This window comes from Abramis brama (genome assembly GCF_963993115.1).
Source record: "Abramis brama genome assembly, chromosome: 25".
Classification (NCBI taxonomy): domain Eukaryota; kingdom Metazoa; phylum Chordata; class Actinopteri; order Cypriniformes; family Leuciscidae; genus Abramis; species Abramis brama.
The window spans coordinates 21,666,266-21,682,296 of NC_139987.1; the positions used below are offsets into that span (position 1 = coordinate 21,666,266).

The 16,031-nt window shown below is 37.6% G+C and overlaps 1 protein-coding gene across 10 annotated transcripts in view; it reads left to right on the forward strand.

Moving 5' to 3' along the window:
• gramd1ba (GRAM domain containing 1Ba) overlaps positions 1–16,031 on the forward strand; it is a 50,636-nt gene that overhangs the window by 9,135 nt on the left and 25,470 nt on the right. For 2 of the 10 annotated variants that reach the window (XM_084104105.1, XM_084104108.1), the window contains exon 1: positions 9,310–9,634. The exons of 6 other annotated variants lie outside the window; for them this stretch is intronic. In XM_084104105.1, coding sequence (XP_083960231.1) covers positions 9,612–9,634 — 23 coding nt within the window. In that variant the 5' untranslated portion in view covers positions 9,310–9,611. Of the gene's footprint in view, positions 1–9,309; positions 9,635–15,817; positions 15,956–16,031 lie in introns of those variants that run through there. 2 more of the 10 variants (XM_084104107.1, XM_084104106.1) reach the window with 2 other exon arrangements.

A 16,031-nucleotide genomic window follows, 5' to 3' on the forward strand; every position in this document is an offset into this window, starting at 1 on the left:
TGCTAAATGTCGCTAGATGACGTAATGTGGCGACTGTCGGCACTTTAAATCTGTTTTCTCTCCTAATCTGTGTTCACGTACTTTATTTTAATAGCCGAATGTCCAATAAAGCTGTTTTCATTTACAAATTTTCTGTCAGACATCGGAACAAATATGATATAGTGACTGACTAGGCTACATGTTAACCAGTAGTCCAAAAAGTTGCTGGATTTGTCGCAAGTCGCTTTTTTGAAAAGTTGCTAAAGGGGTCTGAAAAGTCACTAATATATAGTGACAAAGTTGCTAAGTTGTCAACACTGAAAGGATGCTAAATCACCATAAAATTAGTCCATACGAGACCATTGCATGATGAAATTTAAGTTACTTGCTGATAATCTTACCCTCCAGTGAACTATTTACCATTGTTAATAGATCATTGAACCATTGAGTTGAAATCATCATTGCAATTTTTGATAAAATTATCGACTGATTCATTGAAAAGAATCTTATTCAAAAGAATGATTTGTATTGGACATTGTTACTTCTCTTGTGAATTCTTATTCTAAGGAAAGCTTGGGCAGAGATCAAGCTTTTCAGAGAATACCAACTCAAATATGTGCATCATACAAACAAATATAATGCACTATATAATACAAAATGCTATTTAATTCACAATACATGTGGACTGCTTTAATGATACTTTTATTGCACTTTTTTTTGCCATTTTGGAGCTTGACAACCCAAGTCCTCTTCACTTTCTTTATTGAAATGAGTGGCCAGGGTATTCTTCAAAAATTCAGCTTGTGTTCCACAAAAGAAGTTTGGAACAGCATGAGGATGAGTAAACGGAACATTCTTTTTTGAGTGAACTATCTCTTTAACAAAGTGATGCTAAACAGAACAAACATCTCTCTCTCTCACACACACACACACACGCACGCACGCACACACACACTTGAGTGAGAGGATGAGACAGTGAAAGAGTCATGATATGTTCTTCTGATCGACATGAGCTCAGGGTCATTGTGTCCCTGTCACAGTAACTAGACTAACTAGATCTGTTTCTCTTCAGGCACAAAGCTTTGATGAATGCAGATGTGTGTGTGTGTGTGCGCGCTAGTGTGCCTGTTCTTTAATTAGCAGTTGTTCAAAGCAGACTTATTAACAAAGAAATCACTCTGCCAGCCTCAACCTCTCTCTCTCTCTCTCTCTCTCTCTCTCTCTCTCTCTCTCTCTCTCTCTCTCTCTTTCTCTCTCTCTCTCTCTCTCTCTCTCTCTATTCCTCTGTGTATTCCTCTGTGTATTGAGGTGAGATCAGACCTTGTACATTGGGACAGGGTTTTTGTTTTGACATGATCAGCAACATTCTGAGTTGCCCTTTTGCTATAGTTTGTTAGGAGATGCTTACGTTGCAAAAGAAAAGTGCAGTGAGCCTATAACAGGAAGCATACATTATTCACTGCAACTTGCTACATTTAACGTTTCATATTTCCTTACAATATCCATGTAGTTTACAGAGACCGGGGCCACAAAAAGTATTTGGATGCCATACTTTCAAAATATCTGAATGTCAGTGCATTAGATAACTAGAAATCAAACCAACTGACATTTATTTTAATAAAAGCTCGCACTAGCACACTTTTAAAGCCAAAAGTTTTACATAAAGAAGTTTGTTAGACTAAAAATATTTAATCAATAGTTATTGTACAAAATTAACACAAAAAGTGTTTAGACACATTCTAGTTGTAAAATGTTTTCATGTGAACATGTCCATAGTTAACTGTTAACCCATGGTGACTGTTGGACATGTGTGAACTTGAGGTGTTCACAAAAAGGCTTAGAAACGTGAAGTTAATTCTGAGAAAAGCTCATCCATCTTTTGTTTGCATTATTGGTTTATTTTGTATCTAATGCAATGACATTCAGATATATTAACTTGTGTCTCTGTCCAATTACATTCTGGGGCCATCGTACATACTGTATATGAACACTTAAGCTTTGTTTCCACCAAAGCGTTTATAGCGAGCTGAAAATGGCAGCCTAGCTGCAGGCGCTTGAGAGCACTTTGGTGGTGTAGCGTTTTTTCTTCTTCTTTGTTTTTCAGTTTTTACGCTTTGGTTGCTATGATTCAGAATATATGCGGAAGATTTACTAGTATCTGATTTCGCAGAAAGTTTGTTTCTGAATATAAAAATGTCACCCATTGTAAAGTACTCGCTCTGGCCCTCGTTTTGGATGAAGAGATGAACCACGTAGAAACACAGGACGGACCCGCCGGCCTATGTGGGTTCATGAGATTGATGAGTGACGGTTGGTCTGTGTGGTATTTGTCCCGCCTCTCATCCACTGTGATTGGGCGGCTGGGTAAATAGTGGCAGTGAAAATGAGCCGTTCAGGAATGTGGAATCACATTGGAACAGGCCCCGCCCACGACTGGCACGGAATCTGCCCTATTAGCTTAGCTCCTCCCATGAGTGAGCTGTACGCAGTCCGCCATGTTTATCTCTTCGCCAGAGCATTTAACAGCAGCATTCAATTAAGAAATGTATTTTTTATTAAAGCAACTAAAGTTGCTCAATCAAGAATGGTAAGTGATTTTCTGTTTTTCTTTTTCTTTTTTTCTTTTTTTTTAATGTTAACAGCAAATACAGCAGTAGGTACTGTATATTACGCTGCTTTCACTTTAATACACAGATCTTAATATACACATGCAATTTCTTTCACTACTTTTTACATTCACAGACATAGCTGACTGTGTTTATGTGAACTTTGTTTGTTTTTGACATAACCTTGTGTGTATTAGACAGTTTAAGCGCAAGAAGTGTGAAAGAGATCTTAGTTTAGTTTAGAGAGCTTAGTCCCAGAAAACTTTGTTTGAACTATTCTAACTGAAAGCAACTTGCACTGGAAAATCTTAAAATATGCCAGTGCCATTGTTTTGTCTCAAGTTGCACACCAGTAATGTTTTTTAAGGCTTTAAAGGACGTTTTATAAGAGCTGTCCTAATTGAACTAAGGCCTAATCCTGGCTTAATCTAAGACCTGTTTGTGAAACTGGGCCCATATGTGAAAGTGACATGAAGGCTAAGTATGGTAACCCATACTCAGAATTATTCCTCTGCATTAACCCATCCAAGTTAGTGCACATTAGGAGTAGTAAGTAGTGAACACGAACACACACACACACACACACTCGGAGCAGTGGGCAGTCATTTTGCTGTGGCTCCCAGGGAGCGGTTGGGGGTTAGGTGCCTTGCTCAATGGCACCTCAGTCATTTCCTGCTGGTATTGAGAATCAAACCCACAACCTTCAAGTTACCAGTCTCTCTAACCATTAGGCCACATCCGTTAAGCCGAAAATCAGAAGTTTTAATGTAATTAAACACAGGACAGCAGAACAGGTAGCAACACACACACTAAATAAAACTGAGGTCGGACCAAGACTGACTGAACAGAAGGAACTTAAATGCAAACACAAATGACACTGATTAACGGAACACAGGTGATACAGATGATGATGATTAACTAAACACAGATGACACAGCTAAACTTAATGACAGTAACCATAGAAACGAAGGAGTGGCGGGAAAAGAACAAAGGAAAACAGGAACCAATCAAAACACAAACTGAAAGTCCAAACAAGCACTGACACGTGACAAATACAATATATAGGGTATGATTTTACCCCTAAATTCAGCATATTGACGCAAAATGATAACTGCAAATCCACAATTCGCTGCCTGAAGTCCAGTTGTAAAAATATACCTCATATTTCTTGTCAAATCTAATTGAATAGTCAATCGTAAAGCTCTTTCCCGTTTTAGATGTGTTTGTGTGTTTTTCGCGGCATTCACGCTGAAAACCAATGCTGCCCCTCTGTCTTTCTACTCTCATTCTGGTCGACTAGTGATGGGTCGTTCGCGAATGAGCCGGATCAGACAGTCGAAACAATGAGTTGAACAGATTATCTTATCGTTCACCTCTTGTAGGTGAACGTCGGGAGCTGGCTCGCATATCTGAAGAGCCGACTCTATTTTGAAAAATATAGCCTATAGAAATTAAATCATTATGTAGGCTAATAATGAAATAATGAATGATTTTAATTGTATTTAAAATAATTGACTAATTCAAAGACCAACAAAAAAATAATTATATAGGCCTAAAGGCGCACACACATTTGTTTCGACTGTCTGATCAGCCTCACATTCTGTTCCTGTCAACCATAACGTGATTATGGTCTGATATGACTCAGAAATGACATCGGGCAATTGCAGCGCAAGATGTTCAGAAGAACACAAGAGCTAAACTTCTACAATCTCAATAACATCCACATAAAAAAATAAAGTAAGAAAAATGTGCAAGGCGAGCAGACAAGTTTTTGGGTTGTTATGGACAATTAAAAATGTGAATATTCACGTTGCACAGTTGTGCGGTGGACTTTCAGTGAGTTAAAACATAGATTTTTTTAAAGAGCTGTTTGTGAGTCAAAAGAGCCAGCTCTTTTCAGTGAGCTGAGTCAAACGAGCCGGCTCACGAAAAAGAGCCGGAATGCCCATCACTACGGTCGACGGTGACACGCATACCCTCTATTCTGGACAGGGGAGGAGAGCAGCAGCTCATTTACATTTAAAGATACATGCACGAAAAGAGAGTGTTTTTGCTTCAACTTAAAATGAGCATTTACAACATTTGATAATAAATGGTCTGTGGGATATTTTGATCTGAAACTTCACAGACACATTCTGGGGACTACCGAGACTTATATTGCATCTTGTAAAAAGGGTCCCCTTTAAATTAAGCTTGGCCTGTTTTCTCAGTGCCCTTGTTTCAACAAGATAGTGGCCATCAAAATGATGTGTAACAAGATGTGTAAGCACATTATTGCTTGACTTGTTCCTGTAATCATTTTCAGGGTGCTCAACATGCTCGGGTTGCCTCATTTGATCTTGTGTTCTTATTTAATTGTCCAGATCCCTATGAAAGATGTGCAGGCCATCTTTCAGCTGAGATTAGACAGAAGCCTGCAGCCGCAGTGTCCTGTTACCAGAGCTGATGATTCATCACAGAACTGCAGACTGATGTTATCTAACACCCCAATCAGATACCTCTCTCTCACACACTCTCTTTCTTTTCCACTGAGCTGTAAACAGAATCCCTTCTCTCATAGTAGTTCATGTGCACTTCTGACTTCCTTTTAAACGGACTATTTCCTCAGCCATATGTAAAGTGAATCCTCTCTGGACATCTGTCTGTCTGTCTGTCTGTGGACACCGAGTCGTTTTACTTGCAGATTGAACTAACTCTCAGAGTCCTTAGGGTCTTTGTCAGGAAGAGTGGGCTGTATAGAGCCAGAGAAAGTAGGTCATGAGCAAATGATTGAGTTCTCCTTCTTGTGTGGGATTCAGCAGAGCTGCTGTATAAATCTCAGGAAAGCACCCGAGACCTGTGTTTGCAGCATAAGTCATCTCCTCAGTGATCGGTGAGGTAACAGTAGATCTGCATGGGATCTGCAGCCACTGAATCCCACACAAAGCTTTGCAGATTCAAGCAGAATTCATTCATAAACTTCTACACATCTTTTATTAAACATTCAAGTGAATCTGATAATATTAATAGTTATACATAAGCATGCATACTGTTGAAGTCTTTTACACATTTTTTTAATACATTTGAATGTATTCAATATTTATTCAAAACTCTTTCAAAATGCAATTATACATTTTTATGATTTTGAAGGATTTTTGAATAAATATATTTTAACTACTAATAAGCGTGTAATATTTTACCATAGTTATTCACCATAATTCTCTCTTCCACATATTTCCCCCCCAACAATCCATTACAAAAAAGCTATATTTTGCATCAGCATAAGCTAATAACTGTTTCAGATTTGTTAATGCATAACACAATTTGTTTTAAGTAAATATTGTAACCATTTACATGGTTTATTCTAACCATTTTGCTCTCATATTAACATTATATCTGGCATTCCCTATTTTGGAAAAACCGTCGACAACTAGTTATGAGTAATATCATTTGATCCCTCTGAGCTCTTTTCAGTGGAATAACAATCTGTGTTGTTTTTGCCGGTCAGGGTTGTGTGTGTGTGTGTGTGTGTGTGTGTGTGGGTGTGTTTGTTTGTGCACGCAGGGATTAGCTGCCTCACTTCACTTCTCCAGTACGCTCTCTAACCAAGCCTGACAGTCACCTCATCACCTGACTCTCTCACGCTCTCCTCTCATTGGCTGGCTCCCTTCAGCCTCCATGTGGCAGTGAGCTCAGCAATGCTGAGGGGGCGGGGCTATGTGGCAGCTCTAGCTGGCCGTTGGGCCACAGGGCTAAACATTTCAGGACTGGATCCACAGAAATAAACTCCAGCCTTCATTGGCCAGGTTCGGCAGGCCCGCTGGAGCCAGAGTTGCTCATCTGCTCTTCCTCACTCAGACCCCCAGAGACCCAGCAAGGGCAAAGGAACATGTTGATGTAACGGATTACATGTGCAGTGCTGATATTTCACATCAGTACTGGACGCTGTGAAATTGTAGGAGTGCTGCTGATGAAATTATATGATTTAAATTATGATACAGATTTTTTCATATTTGAAACTGCATTTGCATTTTCTTTAATTGGACATCAAACACCTTTGGCACAAGTAACATCTCATAACATATCATATAAGAATCAGAATATGTATTTATGAAAGGATATTTCATAAAATTTGTACCACATTATATAAAAGTCCAAACTGAATTCGTACATACAAGTCTCAGATAAAATGTTTATTCATACATCATGCATGCATTCACATTCAGAGCCTGTGATGGAGCTGTCCATTCAGCACCACTGTGACATGCACACACTCTGATTGGCCAGTGCTTTTACAGGGACTCATTCTGATTGGCCAGTCCTCTGTGGCCAGCATCATGCTGAGAATTTATTTATCTATTATCCTAGCTTGTTGGATATAAAAATGAGAAACGAGAATTATATGACCATGTTTTCTTACCGGTCTGTGTGTAAATGTGCATGTGTGCTGGTCATTTATGAAGTTTTGAAATAGTAGTCAGGTTTTCAGAGGTTTCCTCTCACTCTTTATAGTGGTGTGTGTGTTTGCATATGTGTGTGTATGTGTGTGTGTACAAGAGTTTGTGTGAGTTCACGTGTGTGTGTGTACGTGTGTGTGTGTGTGTGTGTGAGAGAGTGAGCTTGTGCATCATTCTTCAACTTTTTGAAGTTGGGACAAATACTTTCAAACTGCCCTCTCTGGGCATCCAGCTCTGTCTGTATCTGCCCTTCTCTATAGCCAGGCTGTAGTAGCTCAGTCCGTCATGTTTTTCCTCAGTTTGTGGTCTCTGACTGTGCTCAGGTATTCTGTTAATCTCTGTTTAGGGCCAAATAACATTGTAGTTTGCTTTGTTTTGTGTGGATAGAGGGCATTGGCCTGATTCTGCCCTGCATACATTATTAGTTGTGTTTCTCTGTACTCTAAGGATGCTTTTACAAAACTCTGTATGCAGGGTTTCAATCTGATTTTTGTCCCATTTGTCAAACTCGTGATTTAGGAGAGGACCCCAAACTTCGCTGCCATATAGTGCAATATGTTCTATGACTGATTGGAATCTTTTGAAGCAAAATTCTAATTGGTATTTCAAATTAGATCGATTTTTTTGATAGCATAGAAAGCCCTTCTTGCTTTCTCTTTCAGTTTCCATTTCAAACCAAGGTATGAGTAGTTTGTGGCATTAACAATTTTTATCATACCAAGGGTGAAATTGTTCTTGAAACTGGTTCATCTTCTGTTGGAGACAGCAGGACCAGATCATCTGCATAGAGGACTAACTAACTATACCAATTTTCTGAAAGTAAGACAGTAGACCTTGTTGCCAAATTAAATCAAATTCCTTCTGTAAATCTACAAAGCATGCAAATATTTTGGTTTTGTTTTGGTTGATGTATTTATCAATCAGGGTATGGAGGGTGAAGAAATTGACTGATGTTCTAAAATTTGGTAAGAATCCAATTTGACTTTTGCTTAAGGCATTGTGTTCGGTAAGGAAGTGAACGAGTTTTGTGTTGATAATGCTGCAAAACATCACTGCACACACAGATCTAATTTGTCTTTTGAAACTGGGCGTTATGAATCCTCTATTCCAGGTGTTCTTTCTCTCAGATGTGTCCCAGACCCCTAGTCCACATTTATATACAATGTAAAACAGGCAAGTATTGCGTTTTTTGAGAAGCAGTTGCATAACCAATAGAAAATGATGTATTGTAGGTGCGTTGACACTTACAGCGATTAAATCAGGGGAAGTTGCTGTCCTGTTGGTTGCTGCTGGATGACAATCATGTAAGCTTCTCTGTCTGTGCTTCCATTTGCCATATTGCATCACTGTGCATGGTGTTATAACAGTGCGTTTCTGTTACAACAGTTTTTTTCCCTCATGTAGCCTTAAACCACTAACTCTCACTGAAATAAACTCATGGTCATTTTGATTCTGTAAATCACTGTCAGTGTGAACACTTCTCGTATATTTTTTTGTTAATGTATGACTATGATTTTGCCAAGTAGGATTTATGCCAGAATCAACATCTTTTGTTTGTCTTTGATGTCTTTGTCTTTTTTTTGGTAAGCTTTATGTTGTGTAGGTGCGTTCACACCTAACCCCTAAAATCAGAGGAAAATGCTATTCATGCCCCAAAACCCAACCCTAAACCTAACCCTAAAATATTATTGGTTGAGGGTGACAGGGATGAGGACAAGGATTCAGGAACATGTCCTACTTTGAAAATCATGGTCACCATGTTATGTGTATTTAAGTGAATTCAGAACAGTGACTCAGAATTGTCTTTTATTCCCAGTCAAATCTGAACAACGCAGCCATCAAAATTTGAGTCTGTAGTGAACACTTCCTGTTGCTCTTTACTGACAAATTTGGCCCTCTTTTTTTCAGCACACACATTGAAAACACACTTTAACAGACATTAATGTGTTCAGGCAGCTTGTGGGTGTTTCAGAAGAGAGACCTGTGTGTCCACGAGATCAGAGAAGCACTGCTATGGCCTGTACACGTGACTAGACAATTGCAGTAATATCAACTGTGTGTGTTTGTAACTGCAATAGAACAAGACACCAAGCAATATATTTCTCTCATCCTTACACACTCTGTTCGCAGTGTTTACCGTCCATCTGTATTAAGGGATTAGAGGACCAGCTGTCGACAGCCCCATAGTCCCTCACACACACAGCAGCAGTGAGACCGGACAGGAATTTCTTTGAGTCAGGAAGGAAGCAGGGGGGGGGGGGGGGAGGAGTGGCCTAGAGGATCTGAGCATGCTCAGTGAGCACCGGATTGAGACGAGAGCCGCTCATGCCCTCATCTGCAGGAAGAGAGAGGGAGAGAGAGGCTGCTGCGTTTCAGAGGTGCACATGAGCGCTTCACGCACTCAGGATGTGGAAGTATGGCTCGCCGGACACTTTCATGCTGAATGAGGCATTCTGAGTCGGGCCGATCGCCCGTGCTTGGGATCACCAGAACCGACCCGGATTAACATCCCGCTCGGGATGCCTTGGGAAAGGTGGCCCGTGAAATGGGAAGATGACACTGTGGGATCAGGACAGCCTGCACTGCACTAATGAAAGGCTTCAAGCTTGCCTGGTAAGATGGACAGACGGTCCTGTGTGATGCCACCGGTCTGTCGTGGGCTTCTCCTCTCTCTGCAGTATTCGTTTGTGTGTTTACTTCTTCTTTTAATGTCGCAGAGATTTTGGCTGCATGTCCTCATCTTAAACACCTGCATTGTACGGTACGGTAGGAATTCGCTCTCTCCAGCGCTTTGTATCTGTCGCTGTCTGAGATCTGCAGTGACGTATTAGTGGCCACTTGTATACATCAACCATGTATAGCGTTGACTTGGTCTGATGACTGATTTGGTTCTCCATAGCTCCAAACAATGGGCGGCCACACAGCTGAGGCCAAGATGGTGGACTTTAATGATAAACTTTTAATGGTTATGTAACATTGCCCTCGTAGATGGCAGAATGATTCTTCCCTGTTGGATGGTGGAAGCTTATTTTAGAGGCACTGAGTTCAGGACTTATGCAGATTAGTGAAGGAAGTGTGACGGTGCAGTTTTCATGTAATAATTTCATATTCTTTTGGACCGTCGGTTTTCCTTTTTCTCAGTTCATATACAGTTTTTTGTGATGAAGGTGCTTTGTGGTTGGGAATTTTTAGAAATGAGGAAACGATTACAATTAGCTCATATGATGTGTTTCTGTTATGAACTAGTCGCTTGGTTAAAGACTTTTGTTTATTTTTGGTCAGGCAAAGATTTTTTTTAATTTGTATTGCAGTGTGTTTCAAGTCTGATAAGCATGCTAAATGCAAACTTTTGGCAATTATATTATAATGCAAACTGTTTCATCAGATGTTGATACAGCTTGTGTTTATGAAAGCCTGGGGTCTTATCTGATAGAACTAGTTTATTGATCTTGTACTCTTGAGACATTGAGGCCACATGAACATGGCTTTTTTCTAGATCTCAGATAAAATCCAGAGATTTTTACCATATTAAAGGTGATAAAAACCTCAAGCACGGGTCAGCGTGATGTCATCACCATACAGATAATTTGCAACAAAAAAAAGCAGTTGCAGTTTTTGTCTGTCTGTCTTTCATTAAAGCGTTATTTTGTTATTTAGTTCATTAAAATGACAGCCTGGTTCTTGGACCATCAGGTTGTTGGTCTGGATCTTGGACTTAAGAAGTCTAGTCCTTGTCTAAGCTTTCCCAGACACTCCTCCTGTTTGCCATTGGTCAGACAAAGAAATATTCCAATCCCAAACATCATTGATTGTAAATGGAAATTAGACTAATAATAATAATAATAATAATATCATGGTTCTCTTATATATATATATATATATACAGTGCAATGCATAAGTGAATACACCCATGCTAAAGTTGACTAAAAAGAGGAATAAAAAATCATATTTTGGAAATTGAACTTAATGCCTTAATTTAAAAAATTAGGAAAAATCCAACCTTTAAGGACACCAATTTTCTTTGTGAATGAATAATGTATCGTAAATAAATAAATGTTCTTCCTTAAAATACATGGTGCATAAGTGAGTACACCCCTATGTTAAATTCCCATAGAGGCAGGCAGATTTTTATTTTTAAGTATTTTTTTATATTTTTTTTTAGGATACTATGCATCCTGATAAAGTTCCCTTGGCCTTTGGAATTAAAATAGCCCCACATCATCACATAGCATTCACCATACCTAGAGATTGGCATGGTTTTATTTCAGTTAGCCTAAAAGCTAGTTTGATTTGCATTGAGAGATGATCTTATGGAAAGTACCCCATGCCAATCTCTAGGTATGGTGAAGGCTATGTGATGATGTGGGGCTATTTTAATTCCAAAGGCCAAGGGAACTTTATCAGGATGCATAGTATCCTAAAAAATTTTTTTTAAAAATACTTAAAAATAAAAATCTGCCTGCCTCTATGGGAATTTAACATAGGGGTGTACTCACTTATGCACCATGTATTTTAAGGAAGAACATTTATTTATTTACGATACATTATTCATTCACAAAGAAAATTGGTGTCCTTAAAGGTTGGATTTTTCCTAATTTTTTAAATTAAGGCATTAAGTTCAATTTCCAAAATATGATTTTTTATTCCTCTTTTTAGTCAACTTTAGCATGGGTGTATTCACTTATGCATTGCACTGTATATATATATACCATGATATTGAATCATTTCTATTAATATACTATGGTATTTTAATGATATTGTATTTCATGGAATTAGCATAGTACATGTCGAAAAAAAGATACATAGTACACATTACAAAAACATGAAATACTTTCTTTTAAAGGTATGTTTGTAGGTACTTTACTTGATTTCTGCTCATCAGCCGTTCTGCGATAACAGTGTGGACAGTCTCAGCATCTGTGTGCCGTGTTCTCTAGTAGGACTCTCGCTCCCAGCGCTGTTAAATGAGCACTGCAGAGCGCGTCCTTGGACCAGATCACTCACTGTGTCCATCTGTGTGTGTTTACTGCAGTGGACACTAAGAGACATGTTGCTATATAATTATGAGTCCCTCGTGAAAACACATCCCAGATTTACTGCTTTTCTTGCCATTTTGTTTACTTTTATCTGATTTCCTTAAATACGCCTGTTTGAAAATCCACACTTATAATGTCTGATTACAGTATAAAGAGGTGTGCAAACCGATTCTGAACTGCCTGAAATGAATCGTCAGTGATGCCAGTCTTACTTCCTGCACAAGCCTAATTAGGTTATATCAAATTTGCATAATGCCAGCATATGGTCTTCATTGGCTGCCCACAAACAACATGTAGTTTTCTGACCCGCCCTCAAACAGTGTAGTTGTAGCAGAGGCCTGGAAGAGTTTGGTTCATGTTGTCGTCATGCCGAGAAGACGCTGTTTTCCGCACTGCAAATCCACTTTGAATGCACTTCAAAAAGATGAGAACTCGGGCTCGAATTGATACGGTAAAATCGACGCCATCTTTACTGTTTGTATTACTGTGTATACAAGTGCTGAAGAGGCTTCTGGAGCTAAAATTCATATGTGTAATGTAGGCATTTGTTTTCCAACGCACGTTGTAAGAGGTAGACCAATCACAACAGACTGGGCCAACTGACCAGAGTATAGAGCAGAGGGGTTTAGAGGGACCGCATCTTCAAACGGACTGGTTTCAGACACTGTGTGAAATGAGGTTTCAATGTGTGGTATGAGAATTTTTTTTTCCGTTTTTTTGTTTTAACTTGGAGGCATGTAAACCTATTGTACGAGACCTCTAAAAGAAAATTAGGAACCATTAAAATAGCATAATAGGGGTACATTAAAAAAGTGTGTGAAACAGTATGATAAGCTGTTTTTTCTCAAAGGCATTCCAGAGTTAAATGCAACATTAACAGATAGCTGGACAGTTAAGATTGGCTGTTTGTTCCAGACATTACCATGTATTACACCGTCCTGAGCAGATTACAGGTCTATTTTAAGCAGAGATATGCTCTCTCTCTCTCTCTCTCTCTCTCTCTCTCTCTCTCTCTCTCTCTCTCTCTCTCTCTCTCTCTCTCTCTCTCTCTCTCTCTCTCTCTCTCTCAGTATAAATCAGACTAGCAACTAGTTTGATTTGATTCACAGATTCATGATTTGATTTAAAGTTTAAACATAATTATTATGTTGTTTTTCTGTTTCTGTGATTGTGAATTTTCTGATTACTCTTTAATTGTGACTCCCCTCTAATGTCACCAATATCTGATCTCTGATCCAACTCTGAATTTGATTTTAATCTAATTTCACTAAAATCTAAATTGTGATCTTATCAAACTCTGATTAATTTGCGACTGATCCAATTTAACCTTTATCTGATCTCACTCATATGATTGGACTGTGATCAAATCAGGTGATGGCAATCTGACTGTAATCTGATCCTGATCTGAATTCATTTCGATCTCATCTGACAATCTAATTGTGAAAAAGTGATCTAATTGAACCCTGATCTGATCTAATATTTATTATCAGATCATGATTTGATCACATCTGATCTGATCCAGTTTTGAACAGATTTAAACAAACCTCTCTGATCTTATTATACTATCATCTAAACATTATCTAAACTGCCCTTATTTTTATCTGACTTTAAACTAATAAATAATAATATACAGTACAGGTCAAACGTTTGGAAACATTACTATTTTTAATGTTTTTGAAAGAAGTTTCTTCTGCTCATCAAGCCTGCATTTATTTGATCAAAAATACAGAAAAAAAAGTAATTATTATAATATTATTGTATTTGTATTATTACAATTTAAAATAATTGGTTTTCAATTTATTATACTTTAAATGATCATTTATTTCTGTGATGCAAAGCTGAATTTTCAGGATCATTACTCCAATCTATCACATGATCCTTTAGAAATCATTCTAATATTCATTATCAAAGTTGGAAACAGTTCTGCTGCTTAATATTTTTTCATAACCTGTGATACTTTTTTAGGATACTTTGATGAATAAAAAAGTTAAAAAATAAAAAAAAAGAAGCAAATGTTTTAAAAATAGAAATCTTTTGTAACAACAATATACACTACTGGTCAGTAATTTGGGGTCAGTATTTTTTTTCTTTCTTTTTTTGAAATAAATCAATACTTTTATTCAGCAAGGATGTGTTGTTGATAAAAAGTGAGTGATAGTAAAGAAGATTTATATTATTAGAAAATATTTTTTTTATTTAGAATAAATGCAGTTCTTTTTAACCTTTTATTCATCAAATATATTAGGCAGAACTGTTTCCAACACTCAAAATAAAACCAGAATATTAGAATGATTTCTAAAGGATCACGTGATAGACTGGATGTCACATGTGACACTGAAGACTGGAGTAATGATGCTGAAAATTCAGCTTTGCATCACAGGAATAAATTATTTTTTAAAGTATATTCAAATAGAAAACTATTATTTTAAGTTGTAATAATATTTCACAATATTACTGGGTTTTTTTCCCTGTATTTTTGATCAAATAAACGCAGCCTTGATAAGCATTAGAGACTTCTTTCAAAAATAAAATAAAAATCGTAATGTTTCCTATATATAAGAAGTCTTTTATGCTCATCATGGCTGCATTTATTTAATGAAAAATACTGAAATATTATTACAATTTAAAATAACTGTTTTCTATATGAATATATTTTAAAATGTTATTTATTCCTGAGATGGCAAAGCTGAATTTTCAGCATCATTACTCTAGTCTTAAGTGTGATCTTTAGATGATCCTTCAGAAATCAATGTGATGTGTTGCAAAAGGTGCATTTCTTATTATGTTATTATATATATATATATATATATATGTTTTTTGCTGCATAATATTTTTGTGGAAACCGTGACACTAATATTGAAAGGTATGGGGTAAAGGAGATTAAAAAAAAAAGAAAAAAAAAAAGAAAAAAATACTTTTATTCAGCAAAGATGCATTAAATTGATCAAAAGTGACACTAAAATTATTTATTAGAAAATATTTATATTTCAAATAATCCTCATTAAAGAATCATGATTAAAAAAATGTATCAGCTTTTACAAAAAAATTAAACAATGTTTTCAAAATTGATATTAAATAAGAATCATTGTTTAAAAATTGAGCACCAATAATAATAGAGTGCCAGAATTAATTCTGCAGGATCATGTGACACTGAAGACTGGAGTAATGATGCTGAAAATTCAGCTTTGCCATCACAGGAACTCATAAAACTCAGCTTTCTCCTTAAATGTAAATCTATGTGATTTTTGTGTGCCTCTATTATCATCCACCAGGTAGAAATTATAAGTCTGATTGTTTAGAAAAATAACAGTGCATTCCTCTTCAACAAGACGCGTGATTTGAGGTATCATTCACACAAGTTCAAGCTTATTACTTATTCACATATTACAATATTCACATAAGTAAAAGCTATCCAGAGTTTTTTTTTTCCTTATCACTGTAAAGCTGCTTTGAGACAATCTGTAGCAATAAAGGTGAGTTGACTTGACTGGGTAGGATTTGATGGCATATGCATCACAGGAGTGAACAGAGAGCGAGCATGAGCGAGTGAGAGGGGAAGGGAGGGATGTGATTGGACAGGGGGAGGGGTAGAGAGCCAGAGACTGCTGACGTGAGTGGCTTCATTCAAGAAACCCATGAATATTAAACCCCAGCACAGCAGCCGCTTTTCACACCAGCTCGACAGAACGATAGTGAAGAGCTAACAGAATAGAAGAGGAAGCATGTAGAAAAGCGAACAAATGAGGAAGCTTGCATGAAAGAACATGGATGCTGAGACGATAAGCTCCGCCTCCTCTCTTCCTCCTCTCTCCTCACATCGCTCCATTCTCACACTGCAGCCGCACTGAATGAATGAAGCAGAGCCGAACGCTTTCGTGTAGCCCCTCATGGCCACCAGGTTTGTCAATGTGTGATTTTTGCATTAACGTCATGAAGGGAAGTCATTTGCATGATGGGACTGTCACACTTGACAT